Below are 15,359 nucleotides of genomic sequence, written 5' to 3'. Positions count from 1 at the left end.
CTAGCTCCACACCTGGGTATGGAGCACAAAAATACTTGTATCCAGTCTTCAACAGTCTTTACATAAACCATGACAAAGGATATGCCTCTATACTAGTGTTACTGGATTTCTCAGCAGACACCAGATGATGATATCATGCTTACACAAGTACAACAGAAACAGATATTGGTGGCATAGTATTTACATGGTTCAGATTTTAATGATCTGTTCTTTTCAGCAGCAGCACATCACTTTGAGCACTTGAACTGTCTAGTTAAAGACCTGAGAAAGGGATAAAAGAATTGTTTGGCCAGTAGCCATTTATTTAAAGATCTGTACACTTCTCCCTCTGTATTCGCTGTGATAGGGGATTAACAGACCTGCGAATACAGAAAAACCGTGAATAACTTTTTCATATGTTATTCGCTGTTTTCTATTAAAAACCATCGTGAATATGGTGAAAACCGCGAATAACATGGTGGGAGACCTGGTCTGTTCCTGAAGGAGAGGCAAAACACGGTGATTTTCTCTGTAAACGCTTGGAATCAGCGATTTCTCTTTGCAAAGTGATGTAATTTTTTTTTTTGGGGGGGGGGAGCCAGCAAGCTAAAAACCGCAAATAAAACCACGAATGCTGAAACCGCAAATACAGAGGGAGAAGTGTAGATGGGAACATACCACTGAGTAGTAAAATTTGTGGAGGATTTTCAATAGACAAGTACAGTAGATATAAGAGGCCTTTATCCATTCTATATGGATCTTAATTTTGCTGAAGTTTACTTTTTCTTGAATCTGCCTGGCTAGGAATATGATATCTGTTGTTTCTTGGTCAGGCCTCAGTCTGCACTAAGGTTCCCCAATAAATGCTGTCTGCAAGATTTCTATCATGTATTGAGAATTGCTTTTGCTGGTACTTTCTCCAATGATAGAAAGCAAAGAAATTCTACAGTGGTTATCACAGCTGATTATTACCCTTCATATACAGGTGGATCAATTAGTGTATCTTGGGAGTTCTGGGGCATAGGACCATGTTTCCAGATAACATTGGAAGGATTTTGTAAATTTAAGGATCACTTAATCAGCCTGTTTGAAAATACAAGATGAAATGCCATGTAATCCTGGAGAGCTTTACTGGCTTTGTGCACAATTGATGCTGTAGGAATAAACAGGTTATATGCAAGTGTAGGACTGAGTGTGAACATCCAGGGATCATTTGCACATCTTTCTCTGTTTCCTAAGTTCTATATCTCTTTATATACTGGCAATAAGAACTACATTTGATAGATTCGATAGAAATAATGGTTTATGTGACATGGCAACATAAAACACAAAACAAGTTCCTAGAAATAGATCTGTTCCAATTTCTATCATTAATAGTTATGTCTCTTTTTAATAAAATATAACCAAAGCTAACAACTTGGTTTGGCTCATATTTCATAGAGCTATAGCTTTGTGACTATGAGCCCTGGTGGGAGCTGATGATTAGAGCATGCCTACCCTTTGGAGGCAAGAGTATTATTCAAATTTTCCTGTATCTGTTTTAAGCTGATACCGGGATTGTCTCCAGCTTACCTTTTTCCTCATTTTGTGTTGCATAGACCATCAAGAGAAACTAGAAACTTCTACTTATTTGCTTATCCAAAAATTAATGGGTGTAGATATAAGACCTTCTTAGATAGGACCCTAGCATTTCAAGCTGGTAGGCAACAATCTTGGTTAGGTAAATGTATTCAGCAAGCTATGTTATCCTATTGCAGTTTTCAGAAATTAATTAAGACCACTTTGTTCGATAAGTTTATTACTTAGTGAGTTTTATTATTGAAATTCTATTTTATAAATATTTGTATTTTTTACTGTATTATTGTATTTCACTGATTGTCCAGCTCTTTTTAGTGTAAACTGCCTAGAACTTTTGGTAATGGCGGTATAAAAGAATAAAGTTATTATTATTATTATTATTATTTAAATAAGGATGAATGAGTCTTATCATTGATTCATTTTGGAAATTTGTCCATATTAATGTATCACAGAGGTATGAATGGTGAAACTCACACCAGAAATTCATATGTCATCTTTCCAGTACAAAGGTATGTAAACCTCTATCAGACTGAAATCTCTCTTTTCTGCTTATAAGGACAAATTGTGTCTGTCTAGTCCTGAGATGTCATCAATCAATGAACACACATAACTAGTTGCAAAGTTCATATTGAGTTATAAGAACATAAGACTAGCCATACTGGGTCAGACCAATGGTTCATCTAGCCCAGTATCCTGTTTCCACAGTGGCTAATCTAGGTCACATGTACCTGGCAAAAACTCAGATAGCAACATGCCATACTACTGATCCCAGGGCAAGTATTGGCTTCCCGCATGTGTGTCTCAATAGCAGATTGTGAACTTTTCCTCCAGGAACTTGTCCAAACCTTTTTTAAACCCAGCTATATTAACTGCTGTTACCACATCCTCTGGCAATACGTTCCAGAGCTTAACTGTTCTCTGAGTGAAAAAAAAATCCTCCTATTGGTTTTAAAAGTTTTTCCCTGTATCTTCATTGAATGTCCCCTAGTCTTTGTAATTTTTGATGGAGTAAAAAATCAATTCACTTGTACCTGTCCTACACCACTCAGAATTTTGTAGATGTCAATCATATCTCCCCTCAGCCATCTCTTTTCCAAACTGAAGAGCCCTAATCTCTTTAGCCTTTCCTTATACGAGAGGAGTTCCATTCCTTTTATTATCTTGGTCGTTCTTCTTTGAACCTTTTCTAATTCCGCTATTAGGGGCATTTTCAAAACACAAAAATATTTTTTTAAAAGTCTAAATTGGCAAAATGTCCAAAGTGACGATTTTCAAAACATATTTTTAAAATGTCTTATGGGACGTTCATCCTCCAGGACATCTAAGTCATAAAGGGGAATGGTAGCGATGTATTTTGGGTGGGCTTTGAGTCAGCTTAGATGTGAACATCTTGCAGCGATAAACCTTTTGCAAAATGTCCTGGATGGAACTTAGATTTTCTGAAGTAGATCTGTTTTAGAAGCATCTAAGTGCCAAAAAGATACCGAAACTGACCAGATGACCACTAGATGCATGAAGGTAAGACACCTCCCCCCCACACACACACACACTCCCCCAGTGATCACTGACCCCCCTCCCAACCCCCAAATATCTGAATAAAACAGTACATACCTGTGTCTAGAACAGCAGCACCTGGTATTGGAAAGCCTAGTAGAACTCCACACAGTTGTCGTAAGTAGCCTGGTGAGTAGGCTAGTTAAACCTTAGAGAAAAAGAGCCAGACCCATGAACCTACCAAAACCCTACTACACTGCCATATAGGTACCACCTGAAGCCATAAGGACTATTAGGGTGGTAGGCAGGTGGGTATAGTAGGTTTTGGGGGAGTTTTGGAGGGCTCACCATTCATTATAAGGTGAGATATATATCTGGCACTCTTTATGTGAAGTTCACAACAGTGCCCTTAAGATGCGCCACTGCTCTTGGTATGTCTATGTGGCAAGTCCATTACAATGGTGGCCCCACCCACATCTAAATGGTGCTGATTTGGATGTTTCTAGCTTTGTGGCAGTGGCCAAAAAGCAAACAAGATGCTAAGAATTATTAAAGAAGGGATGGTTAACAAGACTAAGAATGTTATAATGCCTCTGTATTGCTCCATAGTTTGACATCTCCTTGAGTATTGCATTCAATTCTGGTAGCCTTATCTAAAAAAAGAAATAGCAGAACTAGAAAAGGTTCAAAGAAGAGTGACCAAGATGATAAAAGAAATGGAACTCCTTTCATATGAGAAAAGACTAAAAAGGTTAGGACTCTTCAGCCTGGAAAATAAATGGTTGAAGGGAGATATATGATTGATGTCTACAAAATCCTGAATGGTGTAGAATGGGTACTAGTGAATCGATTTTTACTCTGTCAAAAATTACAAAGACCAGGGGACACTCAATGAAGTTACAAGAAAATACTTTTAAAACCAATAGGAGAAAATATTTTTTCATTCAAGTTTCAAGTTTATTAAAAGATTTTTTAAACCGCTTAATCGGGTTTCTAAGCGGTGTACAATATAAAATTTACATAAAAACATATTAAAACTGGGGATACTGGATAAAATCCAAGTGTCATAATAAAGTACTGATAAGACATATGGACCTACTTCAGACAATAGGAAAATGGGGAAGAACTACAATCGTAAAAGAAAAGTGCAACAAGAAAGGGAAAATACAGTAGGTTAGGATAAAAAGTAATAATTTTGATTTAATTTTTTGTCCTTAAGAGGACAGTTGTTGTCCAAAAGCATCCTCGAACAAGAATGTTTTTAGTTTTGCTTTAAATTGTTTTATGTCAGATTCACTATGCAGATGGTTAGGCAGCGAATTCCAGAGAGTAGGAGCAGTGCCGCAAAATTATTGGAGTGCAACGTATTGATTAATTTTAAAGAAGGTATGACGAGAAGATTCTGAGACATTGAACGAAGAGATTTTAAAGTATTATAAGGAATTAAAAGTCTAATAATGAACTCTGGTTGATTGTTTAATTTTGTTGTAAATGTTAAAAGTAAGATTTTATAACTGATTCTATGTTCGACTGGTAACCAATGTGCACTGATCAGAAGAGGTGAAGGGATGCCATTCTAAAACAGGGCGAGATCGGCACACTGATTTCCTGAGGCCCTTTGAAAGAATGAGACTCCTTCCCTCTCTCCCCCTTACATGGCACAAATTAACCCTTATCGTAATTTGATTAGGCCTTAGTTGTAAAGGACATTAGACAGGCGTTGCATACGTGCAGAGAATCAGGTTTTGTCTAAGTGCTAATCAGGATATGCCTACGTGCAGAGTTGAGGGTGACACGATGTAAAAGCATGTACCTTTGTCTCAACCAATCATTAGAGATGACCTAGGGGAGTTACTATGATGTCATTAGCCTAGAAGCATAATAAAGGGGTCTAGGAGCTAGCCACTGGCAACGCCTCCTTCCCGACTCGTATCCTGTGTGTATGTTTGCTGTGTTCGCATCGCTACAATTCAGAGAATAGTTAAGCTCTGGAACGTGTTGCCAGAGGTTGTGGTAAGAGTGGTTAATGTAGTTGGTATTAAGAAAGGTTTGAATAATTTCCTAGAGGAAAAGTCCATAGTCTATTATTGAGACAGACACTGGGGAAGCCACTGCTTGCCCTGGATTGGTAGCATGGAATGTTGCTATTATTTAGGTTTTTGCCAGGTACTAGTGATCTGGATTGGCTACCATGAAGAAAGGCTACTGGGCTAGATTGGTCTGACCCAGTAAGGCTATTCTTATATTATGGACGTTTTTGTGGTAAAAAATGTCAAATAAAGTTAGCCGTTCTGGAGGCCAAGATGTCTAAGTAGGCGATTTAAAAAAATTTGGGATGTCCCATTTGAAAATGGATGTTTCTACACCTCCGACTTTGGATGTCTTGTGGGAAACATCCAAAGCCGGACTTGGACATCCTATCGAAAATGGCCCTCTACATCTTTTTTGAGATACGGTTACCATAATTGAACGCAATATAAGGAAAGCAATCTGTTATCTTCAGTAATTGAAAGTTGTCAGCATACATAAAAAAAAGTAAAGCACAGAGCTTGGATCAGTAGTGCCAAAGAGTTCAGAAACATGTTAAATAGGACCACAAATCAAACTTGTGGCACACTACAAAGGAGAGTTTTATAACATAACATTGTGCTTATTGACCGCGTAACCAGAAGTTCAATGAGGTTTACAAAAAGTTATAAAAGTAAACATGTTACATGAAATAAGATGATTCGTTAAACAGTCAAATATTTAGAAAAAAGATAGGTCTTCAATTGTTTTCTAAAAAGGCCATAGGAATTGGTAGTAAGCAACAATATTCGGAATTTGTTGTCATGAAGAGCTGCCTGAGATGCCAAAGTATGATTCAGAAATTTCTTACTCCTGCAACCCTGGACAGATGGAAAAGTAAACAAAGGATGAGTTATTCTACTATGTATGATGCTAAAGAAAATCTATTGACTAAGTAAGAAGGAGCTGTACCATAAACAGCCGTGTAACAGAAACAGCCTAGTTTAAACAATACCCAGGCCTCCATTGGCAGCCAAAGCAATTCGCGATAAGAGGGTGTAATGACCAAATTTCTTCAGGCCATAAATCATTCTGACCGCTGTATTCTGTATTATTGTAAGTCTTGCTAATTCTTTCTTGGTGACTGTCAGATAATATTACAATAATCGAGAAGACTCAGTAGTAACGATTGAACCAGTAATCTAAAAGCAGTAAATTCAAAATCAGATCTAATTGTTCACAATTTCCATAATGTGAAGTGGCATTTACGCACTACAGTATCTATCTGAGCATGCTTTGCCTCTAATAGAACAGGCATTTACATATGCACAGTTGATCTTAATTGATTGGTCAATTGAAAATGAATTTAAGTTCTCAGTTTTAATACATTTCAGTGACTGTGATCTTTTAGGGAAGAATCTTAAGGATCTGAATGAGGTAGCATGAATTTTAATTGGATAGGGTGGGAGGTCCTCTAAATTAGAAAATTTTGAGGTTAACTGCTGATTAAGACCAATATTTCCTGTCATTGTTAAATCTAGTGGTGGGGTGTAAACATCTTTAATCTTCCTAAGAGAAGCATTAATAAAATAATATTTAAAAAATTCATGATGCTTTAAAATTATAAAAAATAATGTAAGATAAAACAATCTAGAAAGGCTATGATCTGAAATGCTTCACTTCCAGGCAAGATTAACAGCAAGCTTTTAAAAAGATATGAGAATAGGTGGAGCAAGCTCCCACATCAATGAAATGCTTCAATAACTAGCAAGGGAGGAAGTAATGCCAACAAAGAAAAGCTTCTGTCTTATAAGCCCAAATAAAACTAGTCAAGTGCAGTACTAAAGATCAGTATATCAATAAGCCTAACAAGTAGAAGTGAAAGCAGAGCTAAGATGCTGATGTATCCATGTCTGTCTTGCAGATTAGAATTCCCAATGTTGACCAAATTGGTGTTGCAGTTTGATGGTGGAGCACCATTCAGAAAATCTTCGAGGGTATAGGACAGTGCCTTGCAAACGGTGGTATGCCCCAAAAAGATTCTGGATGTGCCATGAGAGATTCCAGAAATTTTCTTTATTTTTAAAAATTCCCCTCATAAGTATATACTGGAATAGTTGACATGCATGTTGCGAACGTAAGTCTTTCAATGTTATGAGCGTCTGTGTGCATAAGGATACAACCGCCCAGACAAGCATCATTCTTCGACATGATTGGGCTTGAAAACTAATGGAAAATAATTTTAATTATATTTTTATGCAGTAGTTATCCTAACAAGCAACAAAGCAATCAAGGCCTTGTTACCATTTAGATCTTCATATCTTTGCAAACTTGGATTTTCAGCCCTGACAGAAATTAAATCGAAAAAAAAGAACGACTGCAGATGGATGATGAAATGCGTGTTTGCTTGTCAACTATCGAGCAACATTTTAAGTTAATTTGCACTCAAAAACCACTTCCATCCCATTGATTAGCTATTCTATTCTGTCTAGTTTCACCATTGTTATAATCACCCATACATAGCTTAAATAACTTTAAATAAATAACTCTCAAATTTAATTTTTTGTTGGTTTTGCAATTTTATAATTTCAGTTATAGTGTGCCGCAAAAACCATTTGCTCCATTTAGTGTGCCAGAGCAAAAAAATGTTTGAGTGACATTGGTATGTCCATGTAACAACTGCACTGGTATTTGTGGTAGTTTAAATTATTGTGGAATTTTGTAGTTGAGAAAAGATAGGTGATGGGTGTGAACTAAAATGAGATCTTGTATACACAGCTATCCCAGGGGACTGAAGCAGAATGAAAACTGATGGAAAAAACTGATTTGGATATGGGATAATATCCTGAAGGTAGTCACACTTTGGTGCTAGAAGCTGAGTTGTGTCTCTGGAAGAATCAACTGAAATAATTGGTCATACTACATGACCTTATCTACTGTGGAGGTCAATATTCAAATGATTTATCCAGCTTGGCTATAAGTCTGGGAGTTGAGATTTGCCGCCTCCTCCCTGTCCCTACTGAGAGGAAAAATGTCTGGGAAGACTGTCATTAGAAGAGGTGAGGCTCGAGGCATTCCTGGGGTATTGAAAGACTTTATCTGATCCACACAGTTTGAATAAGTCAGTTCACACAAAAGGCTGTCCCAAAGCTATCTGGAGAAAGTTAACCAGAAACTTAGGGCTCCTTTTATCAAGGCGCGCTACGGGGGTTAGCGCGTTGGACATTTCATCACGCGCTAACCCCTGCGGCAAGCCAAAAAACTAACGCCTCGTCAATGGAGACGTTAACGATTAGCGTGGCAGGCGGTTTAACGCGCAGTATTCCATGCGTTAAACCTCTACCACGCCTTGATAAAAGGACCCCTTAGCCTCTCACTATCTTCTTGAACAGTTATTTCAAAATTACTATGGGCTCCTTTTAAAAAGGCACGCTAGCGGTTTTAGCGTGCACTAAAATGCCACGTGCACTAGCCGCTACCGCCTCCTTTTAAGCAGGCGGTAATTTTTCAGCTAGTGCACGCTAATCTTGTGTGTGCGCTAGAAATACTAGCGTACCTTAGTAAAAGGAGCCCTATTTTTAAAACATTAACAATAACATTTGTAATTGTTGAAGGTAAATTATTGCTTATCACATACTTTTGAAATAGTGCAAATTACAAAGAACGTACTTTTTTCTAAAGACATAACCAAATGTAGCATAAACATGTTAAGTTATGCCATAGTAGCATAAGCAATAATAGCACAACACTACTAATGAATTATAAATCCCCTTACAATGTATACGATTGTCATAAATCTTGCTGGAATTTTAATTTAGATATATATAAACTACTGTACATGTGTGGTTCCAGAGTATGGAACTGTTACTATGTTTTTAAAGGTCAGCAATAGCAGGATTAGAGTCCCCTGAGGGCACTCAGGAATTCAATAAGCCCTTATGAATTTCAGTTTTCAACACTGTAACTTGTACTGGAATTACTCAGTGTTAAAAAACATGCAGAGAAATCATGAAAATATGTAACAAAAGAGAAATATGCTGAAGGTTTCCCCCCCCCCCCCATTTTATTGAACGGTTTTAAATAAATAGCATACATTTCCTTGGAAGAAGTCCCACTTCTAACTTCATGTAATTTAGAAAGCAGCCATTCATAAGTAAATACCATTCTCAGTGCAGGAAACCAGTTTAGGCATAGGGGTTAAGAAGGCCCCCTTAAATTCAGAAACATGCAGGTGTCCTACCGTGCTAGGTCCAACCCTTTAAACTCTTTCCAGCTTTTTTTCAGCTTTTTTCCTGTAAGAAATCTACGGCTGCCACCCAAGCAAGAAAATGTGTCAAAGAAATCAAGTTCACGTTTTCTGACTTGTTGAGCAGATCATGGGCATAAATTTAACAAACTCTACACCACGTATTAATATTTTGTTTCTTAAAATAAGGTGTTAACTTTGTAAAACCTTTAATCCGATGCAGTCCAGACTAGACTGCATTAAGTAAAAGAGGAAGGACTGCTGATTTTCTAAGGGCAAATATGCTGCAAGCTTGAAATTCAAAGCAACAAGATCTCACATTGGAGAAGTTCTGAGATGTTGTGGGTGGTGGTTTGTCAGATGTGGATCCTATTGTGGAAGATGACTGTTCTGTTACTATTGGATGTTCCTTTAAAGACTAGGACACTGCCTCCCATACGGTATTCCCATGCTGGGCTATGTCCAAATGATATGAATCCCAACCTATGGGTGGATGCCCAAAGCACCTGCAAGAGGGAGTGTGAAGCAGACCAGGTAAGCAACAATTTATGTATAGGAAATATTTAGTTTCCTTTTTTTTATTATAATTGCTATGAATTATTGGGAAATATGTATTATGATGCAAGCTAAATTACTTTTCTTGCTATGGACAACATTATTTAGGTGTTAAATATATCACTAAACTATGGAATTATTGATGAACACTCAATATTTTGTATGGTGAAATTAGTTTAATTATAACATAAAGGTCTGATGGTGAGCTTGTGGCTCTTCCAAGAAACCACTAACTATGCAAGATGCTACCAATGTTTGGGCCTTGAAAGTTCCCTTTTATTGAACAGTCAGGTTTAAAATTTTAAATATCTGTGGCAAAAAGACTGTTTTAAAATAGATTAGCTTTAAACTATTACTTGAATTTCTGCTGGAGAATGCGGAGGAAAATATCTTTTATCATCGCTATTTATTTATGTACAATATCGTCACTAGACATGGAGAGCACTATACAGACACAAATAAGTAAGTCTTGTTAGATTTTCAACAACTAGAACAGGCCTCAATTGCCAGGTTTAAACTTCCACTTCCTGGATTGGGGCTTGAGATGTTGCGGAGGGCGTGGTGGCCATTGTGTAGTAGTGAAGGCTAGATGCTCAGAATTGGAGGCTACGGTTGTAGGGTTCCAAGCAGACCAAGGTTGCATAACCCCCAACCAGGATGGTTGCTGCAGAGGTCCAATTTAAATATGTTGGGAGAGGAATGCAAAATGAAGGAAAAATATCCCCCTAGTTTTTATGAAAGAAGGTTCATGGGAACAGATCCCAGTCTTGTTCCAAATCAACTGGAGAGAAAACAAAGCAAGCCATTTGTTGGACCAATTTTAAAAAAAAAAAGGCTTGAGTTTTCAGGAAATGCATTTGTTATAATAAACAGGGATAAAATCAGGAAGGTTAATATCTAAAACGCTGGGGTTTATATTTTTAAAAGCAAAGTCAAAATGATAGATATAGAGGCGGGTTCTAGAATATGACTAGAGAGAGAACAAGCATGATAGGCCGACTTATGAAGGCTGTTCCAAACGAACAGCATAGTAAGATGTAAAACATGGAGAAGTAGAAGACAGATTTAAACTCTATATGGGAAGCAATTTCAACTTTACAGCTTTCTTTGGGAATTCAATTGCAAATGTCATCTACTCACTGTTCTGCTATATTAACTGAGACATTAACTCTGCAACAAAAAGTGGACAAATTAGAAAAAAAAATCAATTAAGAGAAAAAATTGGAAATTCTTGGAGCACAAAATCAGCTCCTAATGAAAGAAAATGGTAACATTAATTTTAAGATGGAAGTCTTTGAAAAAATCACACGGAGACAAAATTTAAGATTGATAAATTTTCCTAAATCAATAACCATTTCACCAATAGATATGTTTAAACGATATCTCTCAGAGATTCTGAAAATCCCACAGAACTCTTTTCCACCCATTTCTAAAATTTATTATATTTTCTTGGGAAAGAAGAAAACTCTGGAAGAGCATCAGGATCCTGTATTAGATCTATTGGACTTGACGAATTTAATAGAAAAATCAGATTCAGAACAGTTTACATTTGCTACATTATTTGTGCAATTAGCTTTAGATTCAGATAGAGATTGGTTATTGAAGTTGTTTTTCAAATATAAAGATGTTTTGTTTCTCAATCAAAAAATAAGAATGTATCCAGATGTGTCTAGATTAACGAAAGAAAAAAAAAAAAAAGGAAACAATTTTTGCTATTGAGACTCCAGGTTTTAAAACTGGGAGCTACTTTTGTATTAAGGTTTTCTTGCAAATGTTTGATTAATTTCAAGGGCGCTAGGTATACCTTTTTTGATTCTACACAGTTGACGAGATTTATTTTGGAAAATGAGGTGAGGTCTGCAAGAACCCCTGTCAATATCCAGGAATGAATGCTCGAAAAGTTTAGATTAGGTCCACTTCAGGCGACCATCATTTTCCTTAATAAGTGAGGGAGTAAATTAGTCTTCGGTCTTTATGAACTCCTCCTTTATTTTATTGTGGACTAACAAACAGTTGAAACATGATTAATTTACCTTATTATTTTATTCCTTTTGTGATTTGATATAAGTTGGATACTGTTGATTACATATGATTATTATTGTCATAAAAAAATTGAAATTCAATAAAGAAGTAATGATAAAAAAAAGAAAACAGCTTATACAGACTTATAAAATCATGAAAGGCATAGAGAAGGTGGAGAGGGGCAGATTCTTCAGACTAGCGGGGACAACAAAAACAAGAGGTCATTCAGAGAAACTGAGAGGGGACAGATTCAAAACGAATGCAAGGAAGTTCTTCTTCACTCAGAGGGTGGTGGACACCTGGAACGCGCTTCCAAATGAGGTAATAGGACAGAGTACAATACTGGGGTTCAAAAAGGGACTGGATGACTTCCTGGAAGCGAAGGGGATTGCAGGGTACAGATAGAGGGTTACTCTACAGGACATTAAGCGAAAAGCATATGAGAGTTGTAGGGTATGAGCACTATCAGGTCATGGACCTTAGGGGCTGCCACGTGAGCGGACTGCCGGGCACGATGGACCTCTGGTCTGACCCGACAGGGGCAATACTTATGTTCTTATACTTATGTTCTTATGCTTGAAAGAAGCCATCTTTTCTATCATTTAAGAAACATACTTATAATAATAATAATAATAACAACAACTTTATTTTGTATACCGCCATACCCAGAGAGTTCTAGGCGGTTCACAGCAATTAATTAAGATTACAAACGAAGATAACATTGGAGTTAACAATTTTTGGAGTGTACAGGTCATTGAAGTTGACAGGAATATACAAGAGTGTACAATAGGAAGGTAAAATTTTATTTACAGGGAAAAATACTGGTCATAGTTGATTGGTTTGGTGGGTACAATAAGAGGGGAAGGTGGATTGATGGGAGATGAAGAAGTGAGAGGGTGTATTAGGGGTTCTGTCCATAGAATAGGTGAGTTTTGAGGTTTTTTCTGAAGTCAAGGTAGGTGGGGGCAAGCCATGGGTTTAGTTTGGCTGCCTGAAAGGAGAAGGTTTTGTCCAGGAACCTTTTGAGGTGACATAATTTTAGGGAGGGGAAGGCGAACAGATGAATTCTGCGAGAGTTCTTATTGTTGTGATTTAGTTTAAAGTGGGGGATGAGGTAGCTTGGGGATAGGCCAAATACAGTTTTGTAATTATGGTAATTATGTGAATGTTTGTTTCCTTTTCAGGAATGTGAAACCTATGAAAAGTGTTGCCCTAATGTTTGTTGGACAAAAAGTTGTGTTGCAGCCAGATACATGGATGTCAAGGGAAAGAAAGGTCCTGTTGGTATGCCAAAAGAAGCAAGTTGTGATCATTTCATGTGCACACAGCAAGGCTCAGAGTGTGACATCTGGGATGGGCAGCCTGTTTGCAAATGCAAAGATCGATGTGAAAAGGAGCCCAGTTTTACTTGTGCCTCAGATGGATTGACTTACTACAACAAGTGTTACATGGATGCAGAAGCTTGTACCAAGAACATTATACTGACAGTTGTTACTTGCAGGTATCATCTAACCTGGCCTAACACTAGTCCCAGCCCACCGGAAACTACAGCTCATCCTACTACAGTCTCTTTGCAAACAACAGTCATAGACATTGTGCCACCAGCTCTAATTACCAATCCCATTCATCAGTCAGTCTATGTAGGAGAAACGGTAAGTTTTCATTGTGATGTCACTGGAAGGCCAAAGCCAGAAATCACTTGGGAGAAACAAATTGATGGTAAAGATAAAATGATTTTGAGACCAAACCACGTAAGAGGGAATGTTGTGGTAACAAATATTGCTCAGCTGGTTATCTATAATACCCAGCTTCAAGATGCTGGAATCTATACATGTACGGCCAAAAATACTGCTGGTTTGCTCAGAGCAGATTTTCCACTATCTGTCATTAAAGGAGAATATTCATCTATAGAAACGCTCCAAAACAAAACTCACTTCCCAACAGACGAATGCCTGAAACAACCAGACAGCGAAGACTGTGGGGAAGAGCAGACCCGGTGGTTTTACGATGCAAAGAAAAATAATTGTTTTACATTTATTTATGGTAACTGTAATAGTAACTTAAATCACTTTGAAACATATGAGGTCTGCATGTTAACCTGTATGAATGGGCCAGTCAATATCTGTAATCTCCCAGCTCTTCAAGGCCATTGCAAAGCTTATGAGCCAAGATGGGCGTACAATAACTTGATGAAGCAATGTCAGTCTTTCATTTATGGTGGATGTGGAGGGAATGAGAACAATTTTGTCAGTAAAGAAACTTGCGATGACATGTGCCCTTTTCCAAAGAATCAACATTGCAAAATTTGCAAACCTCGCCAAAAATTGGTAACAAGCTTCTGTAAAAGCGATTTTGTTATTCTTGGACGCATAATAGAACTGACTGAAGACCAGGAGTCAGGACATGCCTTGGTTATCGTGGAGGACATTCTAAAAGATGAAAAAATGGGCTTAAAGTTTCTAAGAAAGGAGCCTCTTGAAATCACCCTTTTAAACAGGGACTGGAATTGTCCTTGTCCTAATGTGACCACCATAGAAGGACAATTGATCATCATGGGTGATGTTCACAATGGCATGGCAGTTCTAAAGCCAAATAGTTTTGTCGGCGCCTCTAGCGTAAGGCGTGTAAGGAAGCTTCGTGAAGTTATCCACAAGAAAACGTGTGAACTTTTGAAAGAGATTCTGGGATTAAAATAACGAATCGCCTTAGGATTATTTTTTAAGCAAGTAGATTGCTCTGTTAAAAAAAAAATTGTCCCTTTACAGAAGCAAATGTAAAGGACATATTTAGGTTGTGGAATTAAACAGTTCATATACTGCTAGCTGTCTATGAAAATAGGATGTACAAAGTATGCATGCCATTTGTATGTGCATATTTATAGGCTAATATAGTTCTTACTTTAAACATTAGCAATAAGGTACCTAGAAAAACCCATGGAATATTCAAAATTTAATTGATTTTTTCCTGTGCTATTTGTATAAAACTATCAAATGGAATGTATTTTAATTCATTACTAACATTTAAGTTCAGATTGAACCATAAAGTAGTGAAATAGCTTAGTAGTTAAAGCAGCAGATTGAAAACTAGGGAAGACAGGGTTCAAAGTTTACTGCAGCTCCTTGTGACCTTGGGCAAATCCATTGTCTCAGGTACTTAGATTGTAAACCCTTTGGGGACAGGAAGCACCTAAGTGTACCTGAATACAACTTGCCTAGAGCTACTTTTGAAAAGTTTTGAACTAAATCCAAGTAAATAAAATCTTGCCGATATAAGAGATTATTTGACAAACTATTCGCATTCCAGGCATGCAAACTGAATTCATGGCTACGTACCATTATTTCTCAGGCTTATTCTTATATGTCTTTTAGGAAGCTGTTGAAAACTGATCTGTTTGATAAATTTGTAAACTGATGTTTCAATCTTGATTGGTAAATTTTAAACTGATATTTTAAATTGTTCTTTTTAGTATGATTTTAAT

At 37.2% G+C, this 15,359-nt stretch overlaps 1 protein-coding gene across 3 annotated transcripts; it reads left to right on the top strand.

The window, feature by feature from the left end:
* Positions 1 to 6,622: 6,622 nt before the first annotated feature.
* LOC117367866 (WAP, Kazal, immunoglobulin, Kunitz and NTR domain-containing protein 2-like) lies at positions 6,623 to 15,320 on the top strand. 3 transcript variants are annotated; one of them, XM_033960907.1, is made up of 4 exons: positions 6,623 to 7,082; positions 7,837 to 8,117; positions 9,332 to 9,838; positions 13,066 to 15,320. In XM_033960907.1, the coding sequence occupies exons 3-4, from the start codon at positions 9,641 to 9,643 to the stop codon at positions 14,575 to 14,577; spliced, it is 1,710 nt and encodes a 569-aa protein (XP_033816798.1). In that variant the 5' UTR covers positions 6,623 to 7,082; positions 7,837 to 8,117; positions 9,332 to 9,640; the 3' UTR covers positions 14,578 to 15,320. The 3 variants fall into 3 exon arrangements, with proteins under 3 accessions (XP_033816798.1, XP_033816799.1, XP_033816797.1); XM_033960908.1 differs by having other exon boundaries at positions 6,623 to 8,117; positions 9,722 to 9,838; XM_033960906.1 differs by having other exon boundaries at positions 6,623 to 8,117.
* Positions 15,321 to 15,359: the final 39 nt, after the last annotated feature.

The sequence above is a fragment of the Geotrypetes seraphini genome, chromosome 10 (genome assembly GCF_902459505.1).
Source record: "Geotrypetes seraphini chromosome 10, aGeoSer1.1, whole genome shotgun sequence".
Taxonomy (NCBI): Eukaryota; Metazoa; Chordata; class Amphibia; order Gymnophiona; family Dermophiidae; genus Geotrypetes; species Geotrypetes seraphini.
Note: the sequence above shows the minus strand (reverse complement) of the source record. Positions and strands in the feature narration are given on the sequence as shown.